The sequence below is a fragment of the Pogoniulus pusillus genome, chromosome 4 (genome assembly GCF_015220805.1).
Source record: "Pogoniulus pusillus isolate bPogPus1 chromosome 4, bPogPus1.pri, whole genome shotgun sequence".
NCBI classification, from domain to species: Eukaryota; Metazoa; Chordata; class Aves; order Piciformes; family Lybiidae; genus Pogoniulus; species Pogoniulus pusillus.
In genome coordinates this window covers 11,552,236-11,577,509 of record NC_087267.1, presented here as the reverse complement: position 1 = coordinate 11,577,509, position 25,274 = coordinate 11,552,236, and the positions used below count along the sequence as shown (strand labels likewise).

The following is a 25,274-nucleotide window of genomic DNA, read 5'->3' as shown; positions in this document are numbered from 1 at the left end:
TAAAACTGGAGTCAGCAGACACAGGTAAGCCAAACATGATGGTTGCCATTGCCATTTTGCATTTTTCACTCTCAAAGTGCTAATGCTGACATGGTGGACCACTGAAGTCCAGGCCCCTGTAACACACGTCACTGTACTAAAGCAAACCCTTTTGCCTTTGCCTAAAAATGAGAAGAGCCAGGCAATTATGATGGCTTCCTTCACACACCCACACTAATATCCAACTTGCCTCCAAAAAATCTGAGAACAAAATTCAGCCTACTCTTCCTCATACATGCAACAACAGTTATCTTGACCCACTGGTATTCCTTCTCAGAGATGTATGTCTACATTTTGTTTGTAAGGAACATTCATCTAGAAATCCTTTCCTGTCTGAGACATATGAGATTTTAAGTTATAATTCCCAGAGATGCTGGTACTCATAGCAGAAACCAGCCACTTCCTGGCTTGCTTTTGCTGAAACACTACTTCAGTGCAAAGATGATGCAAAGGTCTGCCCCTCTTACAGAAAGACAGTCACCTCAGGCTGAATATAGAATCATAGAATCAACCAGGTTGGAAGAGACCTCCAAGATCATCCAGGCCAACCTAGCACCCAGCCCTAGCCAGTCAACTAGACCATGGCACTGAGTGCCTCATCCAGGTTTTTCTTCGACACTCACAGGGACAGCGACTCAACCACCTCCCTGAGCAGCCCATTCCAATGCCAATCACTCTCTCTGGGAAGAACTTCCTCCTAACATCCAGCCTAGATTTCCCCCGGCACAACTTGAGACTGTGTCCCCTTGTTCTATTGCTGGTTGTCTGGGAGAAGAGACCAACCTCCACCTGACTACAACCTCCCTTCAGGTAGTTGTAGATAGCAATGAGCTCATCCCTGAGCCTCCTCTTCTCTAGGCTAAACAACTGCAGTTTTCTGAGCCTCTCCTCATAAGTTTTGTGCTCCAGGCTCCCCAACAGTGATGCTGTTGTCCAGCTGTGCCTTTACAACATTCTTTGATTTTTTTTAATCTGTTTTTTTTCTCTGTTCCACCATTTAAGTGACTTTGTCCATTTAATTTCTGTATTATTGCCAGTGTTCCCAACCAAATATATATGATGTTTCTTCTCTCTCCTGGATACAAGGTTCAGAAACATCATTAAAGCAGCGCATGTCAACTAACTTATTCCTCTCTAGAGTCAGTGTCCTCTGTCCTCCTTACATGGACAAATTTTAGAGCAATGTTCCACAGAGATTTACAGAGGGCTGTGATGCTTTTAGTACCTTCACCTCGGTGGTTCCAGAGAGTGTGACATATACTCTAAAGTCACATGATGTAATTCCAGCAGCAAAACAGACACTCGCGGCAGGACTGGGTGGGTTTGTTCTGAATGTTTTGGGCTCTCTTCCAGTAATACTAACTGCAAGCATCTACAAATCAGTGAATTTCTGCTTCATCTTGAAGGTCCTCATGGGTATCTGACACTGCCAGAACTGCAGGTCTTTTGATCTCTTTCTGCCAGCACTGACTGATGCTGGCTCTGACCCCTGTCTCAATATCTACTAACAATCTGGGTTCCTTTTAGGAGTAGTTCTGCAGCAGCAACATAAGGATGCTCAAGCTGGCTATTAACAGTCTCCTAGCTTCATCATCTTTCCAGCCATTTGTTTAAAGTAGGGTGCTATATGGAGCCTGATGTGCTTTCCAGGGACTTTATCCATCCAAGACTATTGGTTCATACTTGAATTTATTACATTGTGACAATCCGAATGCAACACACTGGGTTTTCCTAGCTTACAAATGAAATAGAAGTCTTGCATCTAATCCCACCAAATTCACTGGCAAGTATAAATCCATATCCCCAGTGTGCTGGCTATCACATGTCATCCTCTGGTTTGTTTCTTATAGTGGCAACTCAGGCACTTAAATGCCAGCACATACCTGTAAGCAAGTTCCAAGCTGATCAAAGCTTTCCAGAACATTCCTTTGCTTGAAAAATACTCTTGTTTATAGCATCTCAGTTGCTAGTCATCTTATTTCCCTACTTCATAGTTTGGCTGAGAAATGATCCATTCCTCACAAACCATTTCTAAGGAATAATGAGATGTTGCAATTTCTGCTCACTATCTTGTCTCTTCTCCCCTGGATCAGCAACAGCAGTAAATCTCTTTCGACTCCATCCTCTATGAGATTTTTCTTTTTTAAAAATTTAATCACAGAATCACAGAACTTCAGAGGTTGGAAGGGATCTCAAGAGATCATTGAGTCCAACCCCCCTACCTAAGCAGGATCCCCTAGGGTAGTTTGCACAGAAATGCATCCAGATGTGTTTTCTAAGTCTCCAGGGAAGGAGACTCCACAACTTCTCTGGGTAGCCTGTTCCAGTGCTCTCTCACCCCCACTGTAAAGAAGTCTCTCTTGATGTTGAGGTGAAACCTTCTATGTTCTAGTTTGTAGCCGTTGCTCCTTGTCTTATTGATGCTGACCACCAAAAAGAGAATGGCCCCATCCACCTGACACCCACCGCTCAGATATTTGTACATGTTCATAGAATTGAACATGTTGACAAGATCTCCTCTCAGTCTTCTCTTCTCCAGACTACAGAGCCCCAGGTTTCTCAGTCTCTCTTTGTAGGGGAGATGCTCAAGTTCCCCAGTCATCCTAGTGACTCTTTACTGGACTGTTTCCAGAAGGTCCCTGCCTCTCTTGAACTGGAGTATTTGACACAATATTCCAGATGTGGCCTCAATAGGACAGAGTAGAGGGAGAGAAGAACCTTCCTAGACCTGCTGGACACACTTTTTCTGATGCACCCGAGGATGCCATCATCCCTTTTGGCCACAATGGCACTTTGGTGTTCCACAGAGAACTTGCTCTCCACCAGGACTCCAAAGTCTTTCTTCACCGAGCTGCTTCCCAGCAGGTCAGCCTCCAACCTGTACTGATGCTTTTTGTTATTCCTCCCCAGATGGAAGACCCTTCACTTGTTCCTGTTGAACTTCATAAGGTTTGCTTTCACCCATCTCTCTAGCCTATCCAGATTTCACTGGATGGCAGCACAGCCTAACAGGCTGTCAGCCACCCCTCACCCCAGTTCTGTACCATCAGTGACCTTTTTGAGGGTACACTCAATGTCCTCATCCAGATCGTTGATACAGATATTGAACAAAATTGGATCCCTGGGGTACACCACTGGCTACAGGCCTCCAACTTGATTCTGTGCCACTGATGACAACTCTGAACTCTGTTGTCAAGCCAGTTTTTGATCCACTTTACAGCGCAGCCATCTATGCCACATCTCCTGAGCTTATCTATGGGATTGTTACGGGAGACAGTATCAAAAGCCTTGCTGAAGTCAAGGTACATGACATCCACAACTCTTCCTTCATCTACCCTATCAGGGTAGTTAAGCAATGTACATATACGTCTGAGGACAACAATGCTCTCGATTTTTCCAGCTACCTAGTTACAGCAAGGTTGCTTAATAACATCTTATAAGAACCTGAAATAAGAGATAATACAACAAGAAAGCAACCCAAATCATACTACCATTGTACAGGCTTAAATTTTGGAATGTCTTCCACGTTTAGCACTCTTGAAGGCTCCAAGATGTTGCTGTTTCTCCTTCAATACTCTCATATTTAGTAGAGAGCATTCTCAAAGGAAGATAGACAATTTCTTCCCTATTTAAATTTCACATGAAACACTTTATTTCATTCACTTAGTGAATTTGCCTTGGGCAACTGAATCACAGTTGACAGTAAATTAATGACTATGATGGAATGATTAATAGACATAACCAGCAACTGAGAACCATCCCAAGCATTTGCCTTTGTCATAATACTTATGCCAGCTATTATTAGAGATTAATAATGGTCATAAAAAGCACTTGATTCCACCACATATATGCTTTAAAGGCTATTGGTATTTTAATATGTCACTAATATTCTGATTAAATACATAAATATATAAATATAATTTCTAGATGCCAATGTTGCTAATATTAAAGTTTCTGTTACACTTAGGGAATAAGTACCATAAACAAACAGACTTGACAGAAAAATCTAATATTATATACACATGGGGAGACAAAATGGAACTGAAGCTCTGAGACTCTTCTGCTGTGACATATTGCACCAAAATCCAATTGTGAAGAAATAATGACTTCACTAATCCCCAGCAATGATATTTTTGAGCAAACTTTGAATAAAAGTTTGCTTGTTCTGATTGAGATTCACTAAGCAGGTGTTATTTGATTTTTCTGCTTCCTAAAGGAAGAACTTCAGATTCCCTAGCCTGCTAGAAAAAATGACTTGCAATAGAGCATTTTAGCTGCTTAACACACAATAGAAGTGAACACACTGCATATTTGCTGAAGCTTTTGCCATTCATTTAATTTCTAAATGTCAACCAGTTATATGAAACCTCAAAAAGATTTCTTAAGGTAGAGCAAACAGGAGGGTAGGATATGTCTAATCTTTATAATCATTTATTTAAAATACACTTAACTTGAACTTAAGCAAAGATTTATCACTGTTTAATAACAAAAAGAACCATCTGCTTCTTATGCCTATCCTTACAAATACTTTGTTACTGGATGATAGTGGAAAACACAAAAAGATAATGACTGGCTGACAAGAAGACTATTTAGATATTGAAATGAAAATCTAACAAAGAGCAGCATCACCAGCCATGTTATCTTTTTGGGAAGCCTCACATAATGATTTTCCAGTGACTCAGAAACGCATCCAGCTTGTCACTGGAGTGTAAATCACATTAAGAGCAAAGGGAGATTTGTGGTACAGAGCACAATTTCTTATAATTACAATAGTTATAATGCCAAATATTAAAGAGCAAGTAATAGAAATTGTGTCAGTTTTGAAAGTTGTAGTCTGATCTTACAAACACTTAAGCGCACACCCAAATGCCTGGAAGACTGAATCCTAATGCATGAGATACAAGACCAATTAATTCTTAAAATTAGGTGGCAGAGGGGAAAGAAATTAAGCTTCCAGTTACCATTTTTTATTTTGGAAAGGCTTGCCTTAAAGTGTTATAATTGCAAAAGCAAAACATCTGTGTTAGAGCCTCCACTGCACAAAGAGGGCACGTTTAATAAGCCTCCTAGACTTGTATGCAGCCACCAGCTGAAGAATTCTGATTCCACATTTTGCAGGTAGCCTGAACTTAGCAAAGCCTATGACATTACAAAGGTACAAAATAAAATAGTTTTTGAAGCCAGTCTTTTATGAAGTATTCCCACTTTTATTTTTCTCAAAGGAGCCTGCTAGCAGCTGTGCAAATACTGTACCTGTAATAAGAGAAAGGGAGGCTGCAGTGTGTTGGTGATCTTACCTCATACTCAAAGTCCTCTGCTCTATCTGCATCAGCAGGCAGACTGGAAAGATACTCATTACCTTCATAAAATTCGTGCTCCACTGGGTGAAGAGAATGGCAGCTATGTTGAACAAAGAGAACAACATTAGGTGAGATAGTAGTGTTTTCAGAATTAAAAAGTGATACCCCCCCCACTTCTCTGTAGTTTTCTCATCTCTGGAATGCAACTCTGAATGACCTTACAGCCTGAAAGGAACTGTATGAAGAAATAGCATGGGCTCCTTTCTTCTCAAAAGCTCATGCTCTGGCTGAGCTAATCTTGCTGGGTTCATCTTTTGATAGATTTACACAGGGTGATTTCCTAACAGAATGGCTGGAGCCAAAATACTTAACTGTGGAGATCTTTGATTCCTTATGTTCACGAAGATATATAACTCTAGATTCACATCAGAGATGGGGGCAGCTCAGTATTTATCTGGTTATAAAGTTTTGAGATAACAGGGTGGTGAAGTGCGTATGAATAACTGTACACTTAAAAATAATAGCGTAGTGGTTAACCCTTGACTACTGCACTGTTGAATGTGCTTGGAGCACAAAGAATGAGGTCTTTATATATGCACTTAGATACAGACTTAGACCCAAGGCTGGATCGCACCTGTGCAGCACCCAGTCTGGATCTGTCTTAGCATATGTAGGAAACCCTTCCCCATCCAGAGGGTACACAAACATCATCCACAGTAGCACACTGTTTGATAATATCCATTAACAACTCAAAAACATACACATATCATGTTCCTAGCTGTGCATCAGTATCAACCCAGCATTTGCCTAGCACGTTATCTCTGAGATAATCACCTACTCATCTTACCTAGAGCTTCTAAAAATGGAGCTACATCTCAATTTTTCAGCAATGCATGGCATAGCTAAGGAGTAAGTGGAAAAGCTCTAGGGCTATCATAGTTTTGCTGGCTACAGGTAGAGGTTCAGATACTAGATGTCGTAACTCATGAGTTGAATCCAAAGAGGAAGAGGCCTTCGACCTAGTTTCATCTAAGCATCATCTCAGATTTTTTGTATTCAATTAGATTGTTTGCATTCAATTCTGTTTCAAATAATTCAACTGAGGGATAACTTAATATAATTTGCTGTGACAGGTGAAATTGTACTTTTGATCTCTATATTTTTTTAATACTTTTGCTTTTTGATAAGGGAACTTCTAAACTAAACAATGCATCTTCTTGTTTATTTGCTAAGATATTTTAAAGATTGGAAAGCAACAACACAGCTCTTTCTCAGTTTGAAAAAGCCTTTTCAGTACTTCGAGACACAGAAGTATTTTTCCTCTTGACTAGAGCTTGTCTTTGAGTGAACAAACACATGAACACAAAGTAAATATAGCTAGGATTCCTTCCTGTAGCGCTAATCTATGAATAGGGTTTAGGTAAACTGCCACTGAAGGGGACAGTGCTTATAAATGACATTTATAATTTATTTAAAGTGTTCCTGAGATGTTTTCAAGAGAAGGCTACCACTGCAAAGCCTCAATCCCATAAGTAAACAGCAGAAGGAAATCATACCTGTCTGAAAGTAAAAAAGGGCAGATATCAGGAACTGGTGGTGTGGAAGGCCTTATTTTGGCCAGAGCCATAATGTGCTCAAAAGTGATGTCAGTCTGAGTGCTTGCGTCTACAAGCCGAACATCCTGAGAGCTACCATGAGCTTTGTTAACTGGGGCTCGGCGTAAAACTTGAACTACAATTGGCTCCTTGGCGTTGCGAAAAGCTTCCACTGCTTCTTCATGAGTGGCCTTGGAGAGGTCTTTTCCATTGACCTAGACAAAAGCAAAAAAAGATAACAAAGCTGACTCACAAGAGCGTAGAAGTATGGGTGCAAAAATAGAGAAGGATGAATTAGTTCTGTAGTACATGAAGCCATGTGCTGACATCGAGTGGATCATATTTGGCATCCATTTAAGAGAGAAGATAAAGCTGGTAAGAGAAAATAAGTTCTTTAATCTTTGTGAGAAATAAGAAGTGGCTTGAAGTCTTCCATACCTGACCCAACAGAATGTGAACACAGCAGAGAAATCTCAGCATTTAAAAAGGGTGTTTGAATTCTTTCTCTCAGGCTACTGCATTTACTTCATAAAATACAAATAGAAAAGGAGGAGTGCTTTTACCTTCCAGTTTCAGCATTTTCTGTGGCATGCCACTGTTCTAAAGGATTTCTGGCATGTTATTATTATTAATGCAGTTGTCAGTAAACATACCTTTGATGTCCAAAATAAAACAAGACTAATTTTCAATGTTTTGTCACTGATTTGCTATGACCATTGTACAATCACCAAGACCAAATATACGACTAACACAGTCAGCTCCTGCTCTTTTAAGGAAAGAGAAATCTAAAACAAACAAACAAACTGAAGAAATAATTTATTATAAACAGATTAATAATAAACCAGACAAAATTATGCTGGAAATGCATCATAGCTTGACAGAACTAAAAGACTGTGGTAAGGTTTCTTTCTGCCATAGGTAACACAACAAATTCCTCCCAGCGTAGGTGAGGTCTAAGAGTGTTAAAAAAAGGTAACTCCAAGGTTGCATGGATCTGCTGGAGAGAGTTCAATGAAGAGCTATGAGGATAGTTAAGGGACTGGAGCATCTCTTTCACAAGGAAAGACTGAAAGACCTGGGGCTGTTCAGTTTGGAGAAGAGAAGGCTGAGAGGGGACCTTATCAGTGTCTATAAATGTCTGACGGGTGGCTGTCAGGAGGATGCAGCCGGTCTCTTTTCAGTGATGCACAAAGACAAGACAAGGTTCAATGGACATAAACTCCATCACAGGAAATTCCATAGAATCATAGAATCATAGAATCAACCAGGTTGGAAGAGACCTCCAAGATCATCCAGTCCAACCTATCACCCAGCCCTATCCAATCAACTAGACCATGGCACTAAGTGCCTCATCCAGTCTTTTCTTGAAGACCCCCAGGGACGGTGCCTCCACCACCTCCCTGGGCAGCCCATTCCAATGGGAAATCACTCTCAGTATGAGAAAAATAATGTCTTTACTGTGAGGGTGATTGAACAGGCTGTCCAGAGAGGCTGTGGGTCTCCTTCTCTAGAGATCTTCAAAACCTCCTGGACACACTCCTGTGTGACCTGCCTTGCAGGAGAGTTGGACTCAACAATATCTGGATGTCCCTTCCAACCCCTAGCATTCTGTGACTCTGTGATTCTGTGTTGCATGATTCTAAATTCATATTAATTCAGGTGATTAGAGAAAAAAATCTCAAGTATCAGCCCATTACAAAATGTGAGGGCAAATTTGTCAGTGGCAGTCAGTAGCAAAGCCTTTGGATAGGGCTGTGAAGTACCCTTATGCAGAAAACAGCATTCTCCCATTTCCAGAGCAACAGGAGTGCTGTTGACTGCTGCACACGACCTAACTGTTGTGGGCTGCTGTGGAGGTGAGGAGGTCCTGTGCTGCGATAGAATGGCAGAGTTTTCTAGTAGGAAAAGGGTACCAAATTTTGACTAAAGTTTATATTCCTGGGGAAATCTGTACACTAGATGCAAATCAGAAACGGGATTTTACTGCAAGTTCATGCCCAAATTATCTTTGTTGTATAAACAATGAAGTTGCAAAACATCTGCTTAATGATCTAAGTCTAAGCCCTGTCCCATAATTGATTTTTCCACAGTGCCTGCAAATACTTGTTGAAAATAAAGAAAATTTCTTTGATACATCACTCTTCCATTCAAGAAATTCTTCAAACTTTCTGGTCCAAAAGGAAAAACATGTGAACAAGAACAATGCCAGCAAACTCAAAAAAGCCCCTCAGCAGCCTTCAGTAACACTGTAAAGTCTGTCAGGAGCAATGTCTGCAATTACAGCTGCCATACTGGAGGCAACGCGTGTAACCATAGGACTGTCTATTCATGTGGATGGCTATGATACTATTGATCAGGAATTACATGCATATATTAACTCAATACTTCTCCAGAGTGTGTGCTCAAGTACAAGGCATAGCTAGCTTTCCTCTAACACAGCTTCCAAAGAAGCATCACTTCCACAACAACGTTACTCAGGTGGACACGCAAAAGAACTACGCCGTAGCGTATCACAGTATCATCAGGGTTGGAAGAGACCTCACAGATCATCAAGTCCAACCCTTTACCACAGAGCTCAAGGCTAGACCATGGCACCAAGTGCCACGTCCAATCTTGCCTTGAACAGCTCCAGGGACGGCGACTCCACCACCTCCCCGGGTAGCCCATTCCAGCTGCGACCAACGCAAAGATAATGCATGCTTTGCAGCTAGCCCTGATGCTGTATGTGGTCATTAGAAGGATAGAAATGATTTGAACAGATTTCAACATACAAAAAAGATCAGAACTCCTTGTGAACTCTATGTGATGAACGCATGGGATTCCAGGAAACACTCTATCACTGTAGCCTAGACTGTGGTCAAGTAGTATGAACAGCAACTAGCCTGGGCACCTAAGTGTGCTAGTTTGAGCCTAGCTAGAATGTTTTGGTGAGAAGAACCACACTACAGGTTGTGAAGAGAAAACAATGATGATGTCTACTTCACTCACAGGCTTGCTGAGATATATAAGAACAAGAACACAAATGTAGGTAACTGAGTCACTCTCTGTCTGGGCTTTGAGCTGAACTTCTCTCTCTAACCTAACCTAACCTGCTGTCTATGTGACTAATCTATCTGCTTCCTAACCCCCTTGGCCAACCCTCCGAACTACTTTGAGTGTAAGGCAAAGTCTTGAATAAGGTAGAGGGGTGGGAGGAAGGTGTAAGTATGGTTGTGAGCCCCTCCTGAGGACTCTGGTTTCTGGGAGGGCTGTTGTGTCTCTGTATTACTTTTTAACTTGCATATTTCTGTATATATTGTAAATATCTGCATGTATATTGTGCTAAGGTGTAAATAGAAAGCTTCATTCAATTTCAAGCTGAGTCTAGTCTGGGTGATTTTCCAAAGTGTGGGGGAGCAGGTAACACCCAAACCATCACACTAAGTTTAATGCTTATATATGGTTTATCTGATGACTGAAGCAAAAAATGCTCAGATGTTACTGCTTAAATTACTATTAATCAAATTAGAACTCTTGGTTATATTAAGTTATGTGGGAAAATGCCAGAGGTACGTAAGAAGAAGGACCAGAACAGATGAAAACGAAGTTATAAGAAAACAAAACATTTCCCCAAGGAGTGAGCTTCTGCAAACCCTCTCCAATATTACAAGTTACATTGCCAGGGTGTTCAGACTCAAACCCATCTAGAGGCAATTAAAGATAAAGCTTCAAGCTTGGGTCTCTTAGTCATCCTTCAGTAACAGTCTCTGCTTCATTTCTTGCCTCGAAGTCAGATCCTTTCAAGGACACAATTTTCCACAGTTTATGAAGCTTTTGTAGCAAGAGTATCCTGTAGTCCTGCTCTCATTCCTAAGGCCTTAGAAACTTAAAACTTACTTTCCTGCCTCCTAAAACTCTTCTAACACTTTTCTAATACTAGTTTTGGATAAATACCACAGAGAACTGCATAGATTTTTCCCCTTATGCAAATACAAAAAGCATAATCTTTCTTTATTCCAGGTGAAACACATGGGTTTAGGCACATGCTGACCATTTTCTTTGCTTTTATGAACCAGAAGCTTTGTTTATTTACATCAGCCAACACTTACACTTTTTTCATGTTTGAAGCTAATTGGAATCTTTTAAAATTAGATTATAGGCTGTGAAAAGAAAACAATGGTGACGTCTACTTCACTCATAGGTTTGCTGAGATGTATAAAAGCAAGGACATAAACATAGACAAGATTGTCTGTCAAAGTCTGTCAGTGTCTGTGCTTTTTCACTGGGCTGCTTCTGCTCCGCTTGGATCTGTGTAACTCAACTAATCATTCTGCTTCTAACCCTCCTTGCTGATCCTCCCAACTCACCCTGCACATAAGGCAAACTCTGGGATAAGGTAGAGGGATGGAAAGAAGGTGGTTGGGAGCTCTTCCTGGGGACTCTGATTTCTGGGAGGGGTGATGTGTTTCTATATTACTTTTAACTTGTATATTTCTGTGTATAACTGTAAATATTTGTAATATATTGTAAATATCTGCTTGTATACTGTGCTAAGCTGTGAATATAAAGCTTCATTCCTTAACTTCCTGCAGGCCGAGTCTAGTCTGGGTAAGTTCATTGTGTGTGGGGGCAGGTAAGTCCCAAACCATCACTCTTAGAATCATAGAATCAACCAGGTTGGAAGAGACCTCCAAGATCATCCAGGCCAACCTACCACCCAGACCTATCCAATCAACTAGACCATGGCACTAAGTGCCTCATCCAGGCTTTTCTTAAACACCTCCAGAGACGGTGACTCCACCACCTCCCTGGGCAGCCCATTCCAATGGCAAATCACTCTCTCTGGCAACAACTTCCTCTTAACATCCAGCCTAGACCTCCCCTGGCACAACTTGAGACTGTGTCCCCTTGTTCTATTGCTGGCTGCCTGGCAGAAGAGACCAACCCCCACCTGGATACAACCTCCCTTCAGGTAGTTGTAGACAGCAATGAGGTCACCCCTGAGCCTCCTCTTCTCCAGGCTAAACAGGCCCAGCTCCCTCAGCCTCTCCTCATAGGGTTTGTGTTCCAGGCCCCTCACCAGCTTTGTCACCCTTCTCTGGACAGGTTCCGGTGTCTCAACATCTCTCTTGAATTGAGGAGCCCAGAACTGGACACAGTACTCAAAGCGTGGCCTGACCAGTCTTGAGTACAGGGGAAGAATAACCTCCCTTGTCCTGCTGGCCACACTCTTCCTGATGCAGGCCAGGATGCCACTGGCCTGCATCAGTGTGCCACCTGGGCACACTGCTGGCTCATCTTCAGCCTACTATCTACCCATTACCCCCAGGTCCCTTTCTGCCTGGCTGCTCTCCAGCCACTCTGTTCTCTGTTCCCAGCCTGTAGCATTGCTTGGGGTTGTTGTGGCCCTTTTCTTCTGAGGAAACAGACAGAAATCCACAACAATGTGATTTACATGCAAATTTTATTTTCAAAGAACAGCAATGTTTTAAAATAACATGACCCTGAAAAAAACACCATGAAATACACACTTCTTCATCTATCCTAGGAACCTATGCCTGACCTCTATTTTCATTTAAATGCTTTTTTTTTTTTTTATTATTTAAAGACTAAAAACATTCCACCTTTTATGCTGGCTTCTCATGAAATACAAGCACTTCAGACACCCAGTACTTGTTCAAATTTCACTTGAAGTTCATCAGCACACTTCGTCGATCTGCAAAAAGGTCACCTAGTTTCCTCAGAAGAAAATCTATATCTGAATTACTTTATGTTGGCAGCTGTCCTACCCACTTGGGGTTGGGAAGAGAGAATTTATTTTAAAACCTAAAGCAAATACTGCAGATGGGTTTGGTAGCTTTCTCCATGTAGATTCTTTAAATGTTTTCTGTCTCCTGCATTATGCTCTAAGTTAACACTCAAGTATGGTTATCCTGGGAGCCATAGACTGTTGAGCACTTATTTACAGCAAGCCACTTGCAGGATTTTAGTGTATGATTAAATAAATTCCTTGCCTCTGAAAGGTTACTTTCAGCAGAATCCAGGGTACTGCTTTAAATGGATAGAGAAATCAGTCACTTTTAACAGTCAACACAAAGACATGGGGATACATTTGTTGGAGCAGATGGGATAATTAATCCACAACCAAGTTGTGAATGTTAAGAACGTATCTTTTCTCATGTAAACCATCCTCCTGCCCTGTTTGATTAAGCTTCTGTTCAGTGGACACTCTCTCCCTGCTTTTGGACACACTGTAAAGTCTGGGACACGTGTCAACATCACCCCCCAAGAGTGACTGGTAGCCACAGCCTGGATCCTGGCCATCCTCTTTGGATTCTTGCTCTAAATCCAGGAACATGAAAAAACTTTGTCATCACCAGAAAATAAACGAGCAAAATGGGCTGTCTTTCATGCACAAATCAACTGACATTGGCCAACTGCCACTTCTATGCCAGCATAGAAGTGTACTTAGGCTTATTGCCAGTCCCACAGAGGTGGAAAGAGAGACAGCACTAAATAATAAAACTGTGACTACAAAAAATGTAGGCAAGTTGTTGTTAAGTTATTCTTGTGCTTTAAGGTCTGACTGTGATCAACAAATTAAACACCCTTGTCTTCTAACACTTTTTGACTGTGATTGACAAATTAAATACCCTTGTCTTCCAACACTCTTATGCGCTTAATAATTTCTTTTAACACTGGCCAGAATTTTTGAATCAACACATATTGATGTTTCCTGCAGTCTTTACTTCCTCCATATTAAGAGAAAAAAGGAAGTGCAGTCATGTGAATGCAAACATCCCAAAAGGACTTATCAGCAGCACATAAGATAACCTCATGTCCTCAGCAAATACCTAGCATATGCAAGTTGAAATTTAAGACCTGCTCTGCTGAGGTAAAACCTTTGAAGAGCCTCCATTTAATCAGTAAAGGCAAAAAGGAAGAATACTCAGAGTATTCTGCTAGAGCAGAGATGTCACAGTATCACAGCATCACCAAGGTTGGAAGAGACCTCACAGATCATCAAGTCCAACCCTTTACCACAGAGCTCAAGGCTAGACCACGGCACCAAGTGCCACATCCAACCTTGCCTTGAACTGCCCCAGGGACGGCGACTCCACCACCTCCCCAGGCAGCCCATTCCAGTGTCCAATGACTCTCTCAGTGAAGAACTTTCTCCTCACCTCCAGCCTAAATTTCCCCTGGCATAGCTTGAGACTGTGTCCTCTTGTTCTGGTGCTGGCCACCTGAGAGAAGAGAGCAACCTCCTCCTGGCCACAACCACCCTTCAGGTAGTTGTAGACAGCAATAAGGTCACCCCTGAGCCTCCTCTTCTCCAGACTAAACAATCCCAGCTCCCTCAGCCTCTCCTCATAGGGCTGTGCTCAAGGCCTCTCACCAGCCTTGTCGCCCTTCTCTGGAGATGCTCAAGCTCTGACAGAAGTTTCCAGACAGAAGTTTCCCAGCAAAATGACAAAGTTGTTATCTGTTGTGATGATGGAGTTCACACAAGGCTCACTGTCCTAGGAGATTTCAACAGCAATGCAGAAGATGTCTCTGACCTGACAGGTGCTAAATCTGCTCACATCACAGCAGTCTCTTTGCCTCCAATCCCTCATCCTAAACACATCCAGGCTGCCACACCCTGGGTGTGTCCTCGGTTGGCTGAGCTGTCCCTTATTTTGACCAGTCCTTCTTTTGAACTTAAGCACTCCCTAACTGTAAGCCACAGAAAAAGAACTAAACAATGCCACTTTCCTCCCAGGTTTAGAGCTTTTGACATACACAAGCTCAGAAAACTTACACTGCTGAAGGCCACCAGCAGTGAGGCTTTCCAGGCAGGACACAGGGCACAGGACATGAGAGCTACCAGCAACACACATGCTGGAGAAGACAGTGCTGGAGAAGCACAGTTCTGATAACATAAATGTGATAGCTCATCTGGAAAAAAGGCATTCAGCACCCTGACCTTGTAGGTTACAGTTCAGCACTAAGCTGCATCTATTCAGCAAGTTAAACCCAAAAGCAGCAAATTCAGCCATTACCCAACACCACTATCTCAGTCGAGGTTCCCACAAGTTCAGAAAGGGGCCAGTTTTTATTATGGTGGTTAATATTTCCTCTTCTTTAGTCAGATGAGTTAAGCAACAGCTGTTCTAATTTGGCTCTTTGTTGCCCTGATCATGAAATCCTGTTACCCCTCCTAAAAGCCACATGAGGGGCTGAAAATGCAGGCTCTGGACGCTTTCTTCAAGCTGAATCACAGGTTTGTAATGGGAATCACACCTCTATTACCTATAGAGATGAGGTCTTCCTGTGTGATAGCTTGTGTGGCTGGTTCAACGATACTGAAGAGATCTAGGCAATGCCCAGCACTGCAGCCTTCTGTGCATCTTCCTATGTGTAACCAGTACCACTGCCCTTTCCCAGTATTCAGTAGGAATGCACTGTGGTTGAAAAGCCTGCAGCTAAGCTTTAATCTAACCAAGACACAATAAATGCCACAGAAATGGGAAAACTTAGAAATACACCTTTTTCCATTTGATAAAGTTTCCATCCAGAGGGAGATAACCCAATGACTCCTCAATAAGTCTGACTATCTAAACATCAGATGTCAGAAAAAAACACACCTCTCTTTCAACTGACCTCAAGGTGATGCTTTGTTTTGTCAATCATCCACTGTGATCAGTGAATATGTGGGCAGGTCTGACAGCTGCACATCCTCTCTAGGAAGGACATGACATCCCCAAAAGACCCCAGCAAACAGCTGTATGTTGCTTGGAGGTACTGTCTAATAAGCTATGCGAGGGAATTCAAAAGATGTTTAAACTGGATTGAAAAAAAAGTGCCCCGGGTAGATGCACAGGGAATGGATACAAAGGTTTCATCACAACTGCAGTGAACTACAGCAACCTAGTCAGCGAGGTAACTAATATATAAGTGCTTATGCAACTTTGTTTCTCCAACAAATACAAGCTCTAATTTAGTATCTTTTTCCCCGTGATTTTGTCTTTTCTACCCAGTCACCTCTTAACTAAAGCAAACCCACCAGTAGAAGAAGCAGCTCCCAAAACTTTGTGAGCTGAACCATGCTCCACATTATGAAATGAAAGTCAAGCTTATTTTAAGCAAAGAAGATTCCGCCTTGTTACACACCTTTATGAGGAAGTTTGAGGTTTTAAATCCCAAGTTTACTGACTAATTGCACTTAAGGTATTAAATATAGGAAAAGAATGGTGTTTGAGACACACACCTACAGCCTGCTCCCTGTTGGCTGGATTAGGCATGCAAATGCTTTTGAGCATTTCAATCTCCTCTAATGGTTTATGGAAAAATCCATCCTGGGGGACAACTGACATTTCACAGTATCACACAGTATCACAGTATTATTAGGATTGGAAGAGACCTCACAGATCATCAAGTCCAACCCTTTACCACAGAGCTCAAGGCTAGACCATGGCACCAAGTGCCATGTCCAACCTTGCCTTGAACAGCTCCAGGGACGGCGACTCCACCACCTCCCCAGGCAGCCTTAAAGTCTCTTGGATGAGGCACTTAGTGCCACGGTCTAGTTGACTGAACAGGGCTAGGTGATAGGTTGGGCTGGATGATCTTGGAGGTCTCTTCCAAGCTGGTTGACTCTACAATTCTATGATTCTATACTCGCCTTGGAACGTATTTTGAGAAAACATTTGGATGCTACAATTCACAGGATTACTAAGCCAGCCCAACAGTTTTAAAAGCACTACTAGGGCAGCAATTTTAATCCATGGACAAAACACAACCTGAATTCCTCCACTTCATAACATGAGTCTTGGTGGTCTGCATAACTTGAGAATATCTCCTCCATTTTCTCATTGTGTGTAAGCAGCGCACATCTCACAGACTGCTAAGCAAGCTTAAGTGCAAGAAGAGAGTCTACAGATCATGGAAGGAGGGGATAGCCACCTGGAAGGAGTATAGGACTATACTCCTATATAGTCAGAGGATGCAGGGAAACAACTAGGAAGGCTAAGGCCTCATTGGAAGTCAACTTTGCAAGAACAACTCCAAATATCAGTATAGACTGGGGACTGATCTGTTGGAAGGCAGCGAAGGGGAAAAGGATTTGGGGGTCCTAGCTGATGGGAAGTTGACCATGAGCCAGCAATGTGCTCTGATGGCCAGGAGGGCCAATGCCATCTTGGGGTGTATTAGAAGGGCTGTGGCTGGTAGGTCAAGAGAGGTTCTCCTGCCCCTCTACTGTGCCCTGGTGAGGCTGCATCTGGAGTACTGTGTCCAGTACTGGGCCCCCCAGTTCAAGAGGGACACGGAACTGCTTGAGAGAACCCAGCACAGAGCCACAAAAGTGATTAAGGGAATGGAAGATCTCTCTTATGAGGAGAGACTGAGGGAGCTGGGGCTCTTTAGCTTGGAGGAGACTGAGAGGTGACCTCATTGGTGTTTACAAATTTGTCAAGGGTGAGTGCCAGGAGGATGGAGCCAGGCTCTGCTCGGTGATGCCTGATGACAGGACAAGGGCAATGGATGGAAGCTGAGGTATAGGAAGTTTCATTTAAACATGAGGAGCAATTTTTTCACTGTGAACAGGCTGCCCAGGGGGGTTGTAGAGTCTCCCTCTCTGGAGATATTCAAAACCCACCTGGACTTGTTCCTGTGTAATCTGGTATAGGTGCTCCTGTTCTGGCAGGAAGGTTGGACTGGATGATATTTGAAGGTCCCTTCCAGCCCCTGATATTCTAGGATTCTATGATTCACAAAGGTTCTTTCAAGTCCTTTAGTGCTTAACAACATTAGAACAGCTCAGAAAGCTCAGCTCAAAGAGCACCACAACAGCTCAGAAGAGACTCAGCTGAATCTCAGAAGAGAGAATGTATTACGGTCTGCAGTTCTCCAGGTTTGTGCTAGAGTGAAACGAAAACACCAAATTAAATTTAAGAATCAACTGAAGAATTTAAGAGCCCCCAACACAAGAAGGACGTCAAACTGTTAGAGCAAGTCCAGAGGAAGGCCACGAAGATGATCAGAAGGCTGGAGTACCTCTGCTATGAGGACAAGCTACAAGAGTTGGGGCTCTTCAGCCTGGAGAAGAGAAGGCTTTGAGGAGACCTTATAGTGGCCTTCCAGTATCTGAAGGGGGCCTACAGGAGGGCTGGGGAGGGACTATTAACAAGATCTTGTAATGACAGGATGAGATGGGTAATGGGTTTAAACTGGAAGAGAGGAGATTCAAACTACATGTTAGGAAAGGGTTCCTTACAGTGAGGGTGGTGAGACGCTGAAACAGGTTGCCCAGAGAGGTTGTGGCTGCTCCCTCCCTGGAGGTGTTCAAGGCCACGTTGGATGAGGCCTTGAGCTACCTGCTCTAGTGGGAGGTGTCCCTGCCTATGGCAGAGGGTTGGAACTAGATGATGCTTGAGGTCCCTTCCTACCTGAACCATTCTATGATTCTACAATCAATGTATTAGTTTCATAGGGAGCTGCCTGGAGACAAGTAGGCAGACATGCATTTGTAAGCAGTTGTTACTCTCCTTTTCTAGCTCAATCAATCTGCCTGGTATACCTGCTACTAGTGGCTATGGGCATCACTTTTGCATCCTCTGCTAGCTGGTTTTATCTCCTCTCTTACAGGGATAGGATGAGAGATCTGAGGCTGTTTAGCCTGGAGAAGACTGAGAGACATTTTCAGTGGTGCTCAGAGACAGGACAAGGGGCAACAGGCACAAACTGGAATAGAGGATGTTCTGTCTGAACCCAGTGAAGAACTTTACTTTGAGGCTGACAGAGCACTGGATCAGGCTGCCTGGAGTCTCCTTCTTTGGAGATATTCAAAATCCCACCTGGATGCAGACCTGGGTAACCTGCAGAAGGTGAGCCTGCTTCAGCAGAGAGGTTGGACTAGATGATCTCCAGAGGCCCCTTCCAAGCCCTATCATTCTGTGGTTCCGTGGTATTCCAAATCTCATTCACCTCTGACTTGTTTTGCCACCTCTGATCTGTCCCTGCTCTCTCTTGGGCTGTCTGCTCTTTGCACTTAGCCTTTTTCTCTCAGTGTGGACCCATCTTTTCTCCCCAGGGGCCTCCTTTATCTCATGCCTGCCAGTTCCAGCACACTCCATCTTTCCTTTTGTGAACACTTTTCCACAAAGACCTCCCATTGCCCTCTTGCCGAACCTGTTCCCTTCGCATAGGGTGGGAATGGTGGCACTTGTCATCCTCCCACAGTGACAGCTGGACAGTTTGAACATTTGTGAGGTCTGCCTTCACCAGCACCTCCTGATACCAGCATGCTAATGCAGATGGTGATGTAACGAGGCTGTAATGTATTTACTGTGTAAATTGCTTTTAATATTGACAAACAGTTTTTCTGGTGATATTGGGATTCTGCCTGAGGGCAATAAAGACTAAACTAGCTGTGGCATGCATAAAATACATTGAGTTACTTCTTGATATAATTAGACCACCATTTATTACATTAAACATTGCAAACTTTTTCCATTTGTGGCTAACATACTGTACAAATATCTCATGAGTTCTACCACACATAGTAACCCTTTGATGGTGATGAAAAATACAATCAAAGGCCAGTGAGTGTACTCAGAACAAACAAGTTTATAATCTAAGCCCCTGCACCAAATGCTGTATTTTCCTGTGAACTTCAGTGTCTGGGCTCTACCAGAAGCTCATTTTCCAATTTCTCTTCCAAGGTATGTATTTTCCTCAGAGAAGAGGCACTTCAGAAGGCAGTTGCCATTAAAGTTTTCAGAAATCAATTTAACAACATTCTTTAACCATCAGCAATTCCCAAAGAATAACAGAAGAGGCTGAATGGCAGATTTCAGGATTCTGTAAATAATGTAAATTCTTCTTTGCAAGGAATCATATTCTACATTTCACTAACAAAAGAAAAAGTCTCTCTTTCACCTCTAAAAATCCCCTAGCCTTCTGTGAACTCAGCCATGGCTGGCATTGCCACACGAATGTTACACTTATCACTGTCATAACAATTCATCCACGTACAGACGTCTGAAACTCCTGGTCTCCTCTGAGCTGAGTAGTTTAAAAAGATAGATGGCTGCCTTCTGGCTAATTGTGGGAGTTCTTTCATTACTATAAAAAGACTTCTTATATCTCCAGTGACTTTATAAGCACTGAATAATGAGACTTAAAGTCTTTGGAAAGGAGTCCACTGATCAAATGCTAGGATAACTTATGGGCGCAGTGACCTTTTCCTCAGTAAGATAGTCCAAACTGCTGCTGTTGGCACATTATTAAAATTCCCCATTTCAGGCACACAGTTAAGCACGAGGCAGATTTTATTTTTCACTTTTAAATCCAATTTAAGGTAGCACAGCAAGAGCTAGAGCTCTCTTAGGGCTGAAGACTAACTCCTGCCTACTCCAGCTGTGCAACAGCAGGACAAAATGGCTGTGGCAGTGCAGGCAGCCAGACAGTGTCACTGCCCTGATCCCAACTCTGCTGCCAGCACCAGAAGCCTGCTTCCCCTGCACACCAAAATACTCGTTCCAGCAAGGGAGCGTGTATCTGCCAGCATGCCTATCAGCAAGCGCCACCAGGCTTAGCCTTTGCAAAGCTGCAGAGAAGAGCAGCTGACAGTGCTGGCTAGGAGAGTGCTCCATGTGCATTCCATGCTGCAAAAAAGCAGTGATGTTAAACCTAGCATCAGAGTGCTGACCCTGATCCCATCCCTGACTGAAACCTGCCCAGCTCTTGGGTACCAACCACATGAAGCGCTAAGGTTAGAGTGCTCCCTAAAAGCACTTGTGCTTGCTTTTCTTTAATGAAGCTACAACAGACTTGCTCTACTTTAACACGTTTCTTGCTGCGTATTTGTACTCATTTTCCTCTTGAAAGCACAGACAAGGCTCCTCCTCTCTTAAATAAAACTTGGAGAGTCCCTCCATTCTTCTCTCATGCTGTCTCAACACTAATTTGACACTGTTGTTTTCCACTGAATCTCACGGGTTTCCTTCAGCATATTGGCAACTTACTTTGGCATAACAGTACTTGCAAAAATTCCTTCCAAGTTTTTTCAGGACTAAATATTTTTAAAATACTTTTGACAAGCTTACATATATTTAGATTCATTCATCCATGGCAGCTGACACAGCTACAGACTACACTGAAGTTTAATGTCAGCCTGCCTCTGGAAAACAGTGTACAGTAGCTTCCTTAATCTCTTTTTCAAAGAAGAAAATGTGAATTCAGAGAAACCTTTCATTTGATAAGAAAAAACATTCATTTGATAAAACAGAACTGAAGCCTTACATGCCATGCAAAAGTCCATCAGATGCTTTTGTACCAGAGTTCCCAGTAGTTCTTAGGAAAGCATAGCAGCAACTTAATTTGAACATCAAGACAGCAGGCAATACAGAATCACAGAATCATAGAATCATAGAATGGTCTGGGTTGGAAGGGACCTTGAAGGTCACCCAGTCTAAGGCCATCTGCAGTAAGCAGGGACACCCTCAACTAGATCAGGTTGCCCAGAGCCCTGTTGAGCCTCACTCTGGGTATCTCCAGGGGTGGGGCCCCAACCACCTCCTCTGACAACCCATTCCAGTGTTCCACTACCCTCACGGTAAAGAACCTCTTCCTAACTTCAAATCTAAATCTGCTCTTCTCTAGTTTGAAGCCATTGCCTCTCATCCTGTCACCACAGGCCTTTGTAAACAGTCTCTCTCCATCCTTCTTGTAGGCTCCCTTCAGGTACTGGAAGGCTGCTATTAGATCTCCCCAGAGCTTCCTCTTCTCCAGGCTGAATAACCCCAGCTCCCTCAGCCTGTCTTTGTAGCAGAGGTGCTCCAACCTCCTGATATTGGTAACATGCTTATACATGCCTAATTACACACAAAGAAGACAAACCACATGTAGATGTATAGAAAAGGGATCTTATGAAACATATTTGCATCTATTCCTTCTCTTTTGCTTCCCTCCTGTTTCAATTCTTCTTTAAAGACTAGCCATTCCAGATTATTCTTCTGCTAAGTGATGGCTTACTGCACAGATGCAGAAATATTTTGAGTTGTTGCTTCTGAAGTTTAATTGTTGTATTTTTTCTTAGCTGGAAAAGCAGTAAAGGATGAGAATATTAAGAGCAGCTTAATTCTACCTTATTTACATAGCACCATGGCTGTGTACATGTCTTTAGTAGTGAGAGCTGCAGCTACTTCCTGGCTAAAATTCAATTACAGCTGCTATTTCAATGCCGGTGTTTCTATGTCTGTTCTGGAGTGTCTCTCCCCTTCATCACATCTCTGTCTTCCCTCATGATTTCCTTCCTCTGCTTTATTCCATTTGCCTCTTTGCATTCCCTCTATTATCTTTTCTCTTGCTCCTTCGACTTCATTTATCTTCTTGGGTTTGGTCTCTGCAGTGTCAGCAGCAGCAAACACTCTCGTACAACTTTCATACAACACCTGCAAAGGGATGCTTCCCATGCACAACGTCTACACATGAAGACCCCACCACCACCATCAGCTTCAGGAGAGAATATAGCAGCTGGCTCATTCCTGCAACAGACTCTGAGAGGATCAACAAAAGGGAGTTACTGATGAGGTTCACACAACACTCACCAGTTTGCTTTTCCCAGTCAATTGCAAGTGTATAGCAAGTCTCTCTTAGAGCTGCTGTTCTCTCCAAGGGACAGCAAGGGTGTTAAGGACTAAAGAGCTCAGAAATGCAGCAGGGAGGTGATACATGGCTGGTAGCCAAGACCATGCAGTCGACTGGCCACAGCATACATTGCGTGAATCAGATTTGTACCATTGCCTTGCAGTACTACAAATATCACTGAAATCCAAGCAGATTTTGAGGAATCTCTGGGTTAACTTTTCAGATTAAACCCCAGCCTTTAGATACATGTGAACAGTTCTTGCTGCTTTCAGTTGCCACCGACATCAGATGGCACAGCTTAGTGTAAAGAGCAGAAAAGACCTTTTAACATCAGGAACAGAGTAATTGTTCCTGTTCAGAGCAAACCAGCTTTTCTTTAATATGTAATGAGGTTATCTGACAGGCTCTTGATTATCTTACATATGAGCACCACAAACTATTTAATAAAGGCACTGAAAAAAAGTACTGCATTCCACACTTTATACCTCCTATACTCATCTATCTAGAAAAGAATGCCTAGGTGCAAGGACTGTTGTCTTTGTTAGTTCTACAGTATCAAGCACCACAGAGCCCCAAAGTAAGTAGGGCCTCCTAGATACTGCTTCAGTAAAAATAATGATTATACATCCGTGCTGGCAATTTAGACAATTAATTATAAGGGGGGATGAATTAAAATGGGACATGCTTGAAAATAAAGTTTATGGCCTAGACAATGAAAACACTTTAACCATGGCAAATTGAACTATCAAGACAAGGGTAATGTCTTCGTTTTGTCTCAGGAATAAAGTCCTTTAATAATGTGTTGTTCTTTTTTATCAACTATGTAACGCTTCCCAAAGCAAAAGGTATATACCACTGAAAGAAGAAACAAGGCACTTTGTTTTTTTACTGTGCTAGTTTGAAGCAGGCTAGAATGTTTTGGTGAGAAGAACTAGATGATAGGCTGTGAAAGGAAAACATTGGTGATGTCTACTCCCCTCAGAGTCTTGCTGAAGAAGAAAGGAAAACATTAGATAACACTCTCGCCATTTTCATTCACTCTGCCTTGGGCTTCTGACTGAGCTACAGCTCCCTAACCTCACCTTCCACTCACCTTTGCTGCTTAACCTCTTGGCTGAACCTCTATTCTTCTTTAGAACTGGGGTAAGGTTGAGAGGGGCAGGGGGAAGGTGCAGGGGTGGTTGAGAGCCCCTCCTGGGGACTCAGGTTTCTGGGAGGGGAGCTGTGTTTCTGTATTACCTTTTACCTTGTATATTTCTGTCTATATCTGTATATACTGCAAATAGCTGCTTGCATATTGTGCTAGCTGTAAATAAATAGCTTCATTTATATTCCCAGAGCCCGGCTGAGACTAGTCTGGGTAACTTCTAAAGTGTGTGGGGGGGGACAGGGAACACCCAAATCATCACATTTACCTGATATTTTAAAAGAGAAGTGGCAGGTGCACACAAATTCCTGCTGGCAACATACAAATTATATACACAGGATTATTTTACCAAGGCAGACCTAAGTTCTGTACGTGCTTATAAAAGAATGACTGGGTAATAGCTGGCTGTCTAGAAATGTATTTAACAGTCACAACTTCTGTCTTGTAGTGTATACTTACACTAACTTCTGCAATACTTTTCAGTGGGAGGCAAGAAACTGTGGCAAAACACACTCAAGTATAAATTGGGAAAGGATGTGGCTGTTGAGCAGCTGGGCAGAAGGGGATCTTGTGTTGCTGGGTGAAAATAGGTTCATCATGAGCCAGCAGTGTGCCCTGGCAGCCAAAAGAGCAAACCACATCTTGGGGTACATTAAACACAGTATAACCAGCTAGTAGAGTGATTACAGCACTGTATTTGGCACTGGTGCAGCTTTGCTCTGACTACTGTGTGCAGTTCTAGGCCTCACCATTTAAGAAGGATGTGAAGGTCCTTGAAAATGTCCAGAGAAGGGCAAAAAAGATGGTGAAAGGGTTGGAAGGAATGTTCTTTGAGAGGCTGATAAGGACTTTGGGCTTGTCTAGTTTGGAGAAAATGAAGCTGTGGGGCAACCTTACAGCTGCATTTCAATATCTGAAGGGGACCTACAGGAAGGCTATGGAAGGACTGTTTAGAAGGGCTAGTAGCAATAGGATGTGGGGCAATAGTTTTAAGCTAGAGCAGGATAGATTTAGGTTAGACATGAGAACTATGTTCTTTATAATGAAAGTGGTACTGGAACAGGCTGCCCAGAGTTGCAGTTGAGGCCCCATTTCTGGAGACACTCAAGGTCAAGTTTGATAGGGTCCTGGACAACCTGTCCTAATTGGAGATGTCCCTGCTCACTGTGGGGAGCTTGGACGACTGTTGAAGCTCCCTTCCAACCTGCTGCATTCTATCAACTCACTGATCTCTACAGCTTCCTGAGGAGGGCAAGTGAAGAGGCAGCTGCCAATCTCTTCTCCCTGGTATCCTGTGATAGGACCATAGAATCATATAATCAACCAGGTTGGAAGAGACCTCCAAGATCATCCAGGCCAACCTAGCACCCAGCCCTAGCCAGTCAACTAGACCATGGCACTAAGTGCCTCATCCAGGCTTTTCTTGAACACCCCTGGGACGGTGACTCCATCACCTCCCTGGGCAGCCCATTCCAATGCCAATCACTCTCTCTGGGAAGAACTTCCTCCTAACATCCAGCCTAGACTTCTCCCAGCACAACTTGAGATACATGGGAATTATTCAGAGCTGCTCCTGTG

General features: G+C 42.9%; 1 protein-coding gene across 3 annotated transcripts in view; it reads right to left on the bottom strand.

The window, feature by feature from the left end:
* The window catches only part of PDZRN4 (PDZ domain containing ring finger 4), a 306,071-nt gene that overhangs the window by 46,075 nt on the left and 234,722 nt on the right, over window positions 1-25,274 (bottom strand). For all 3 annotated transcript variants that reach the window (XM_064142189.1, XM_064142190.1, XM_064142191.1), the window contains 2 exons: window positions 6,896-7,149; window positions 5,337-5,439 (listed from right to left, as the gene is read on the bottom strand). In XM_064142189.1, coding sequence (XP_063998259.1) covers window positions 5,337-5,439; window positions 6,896-7,149 — 357 coding nt within the window. The remainder of the gene's footprint in view (window positions 1-5,336; window positions 5,440-6,895; window positions 7,150-25,274) is intronic.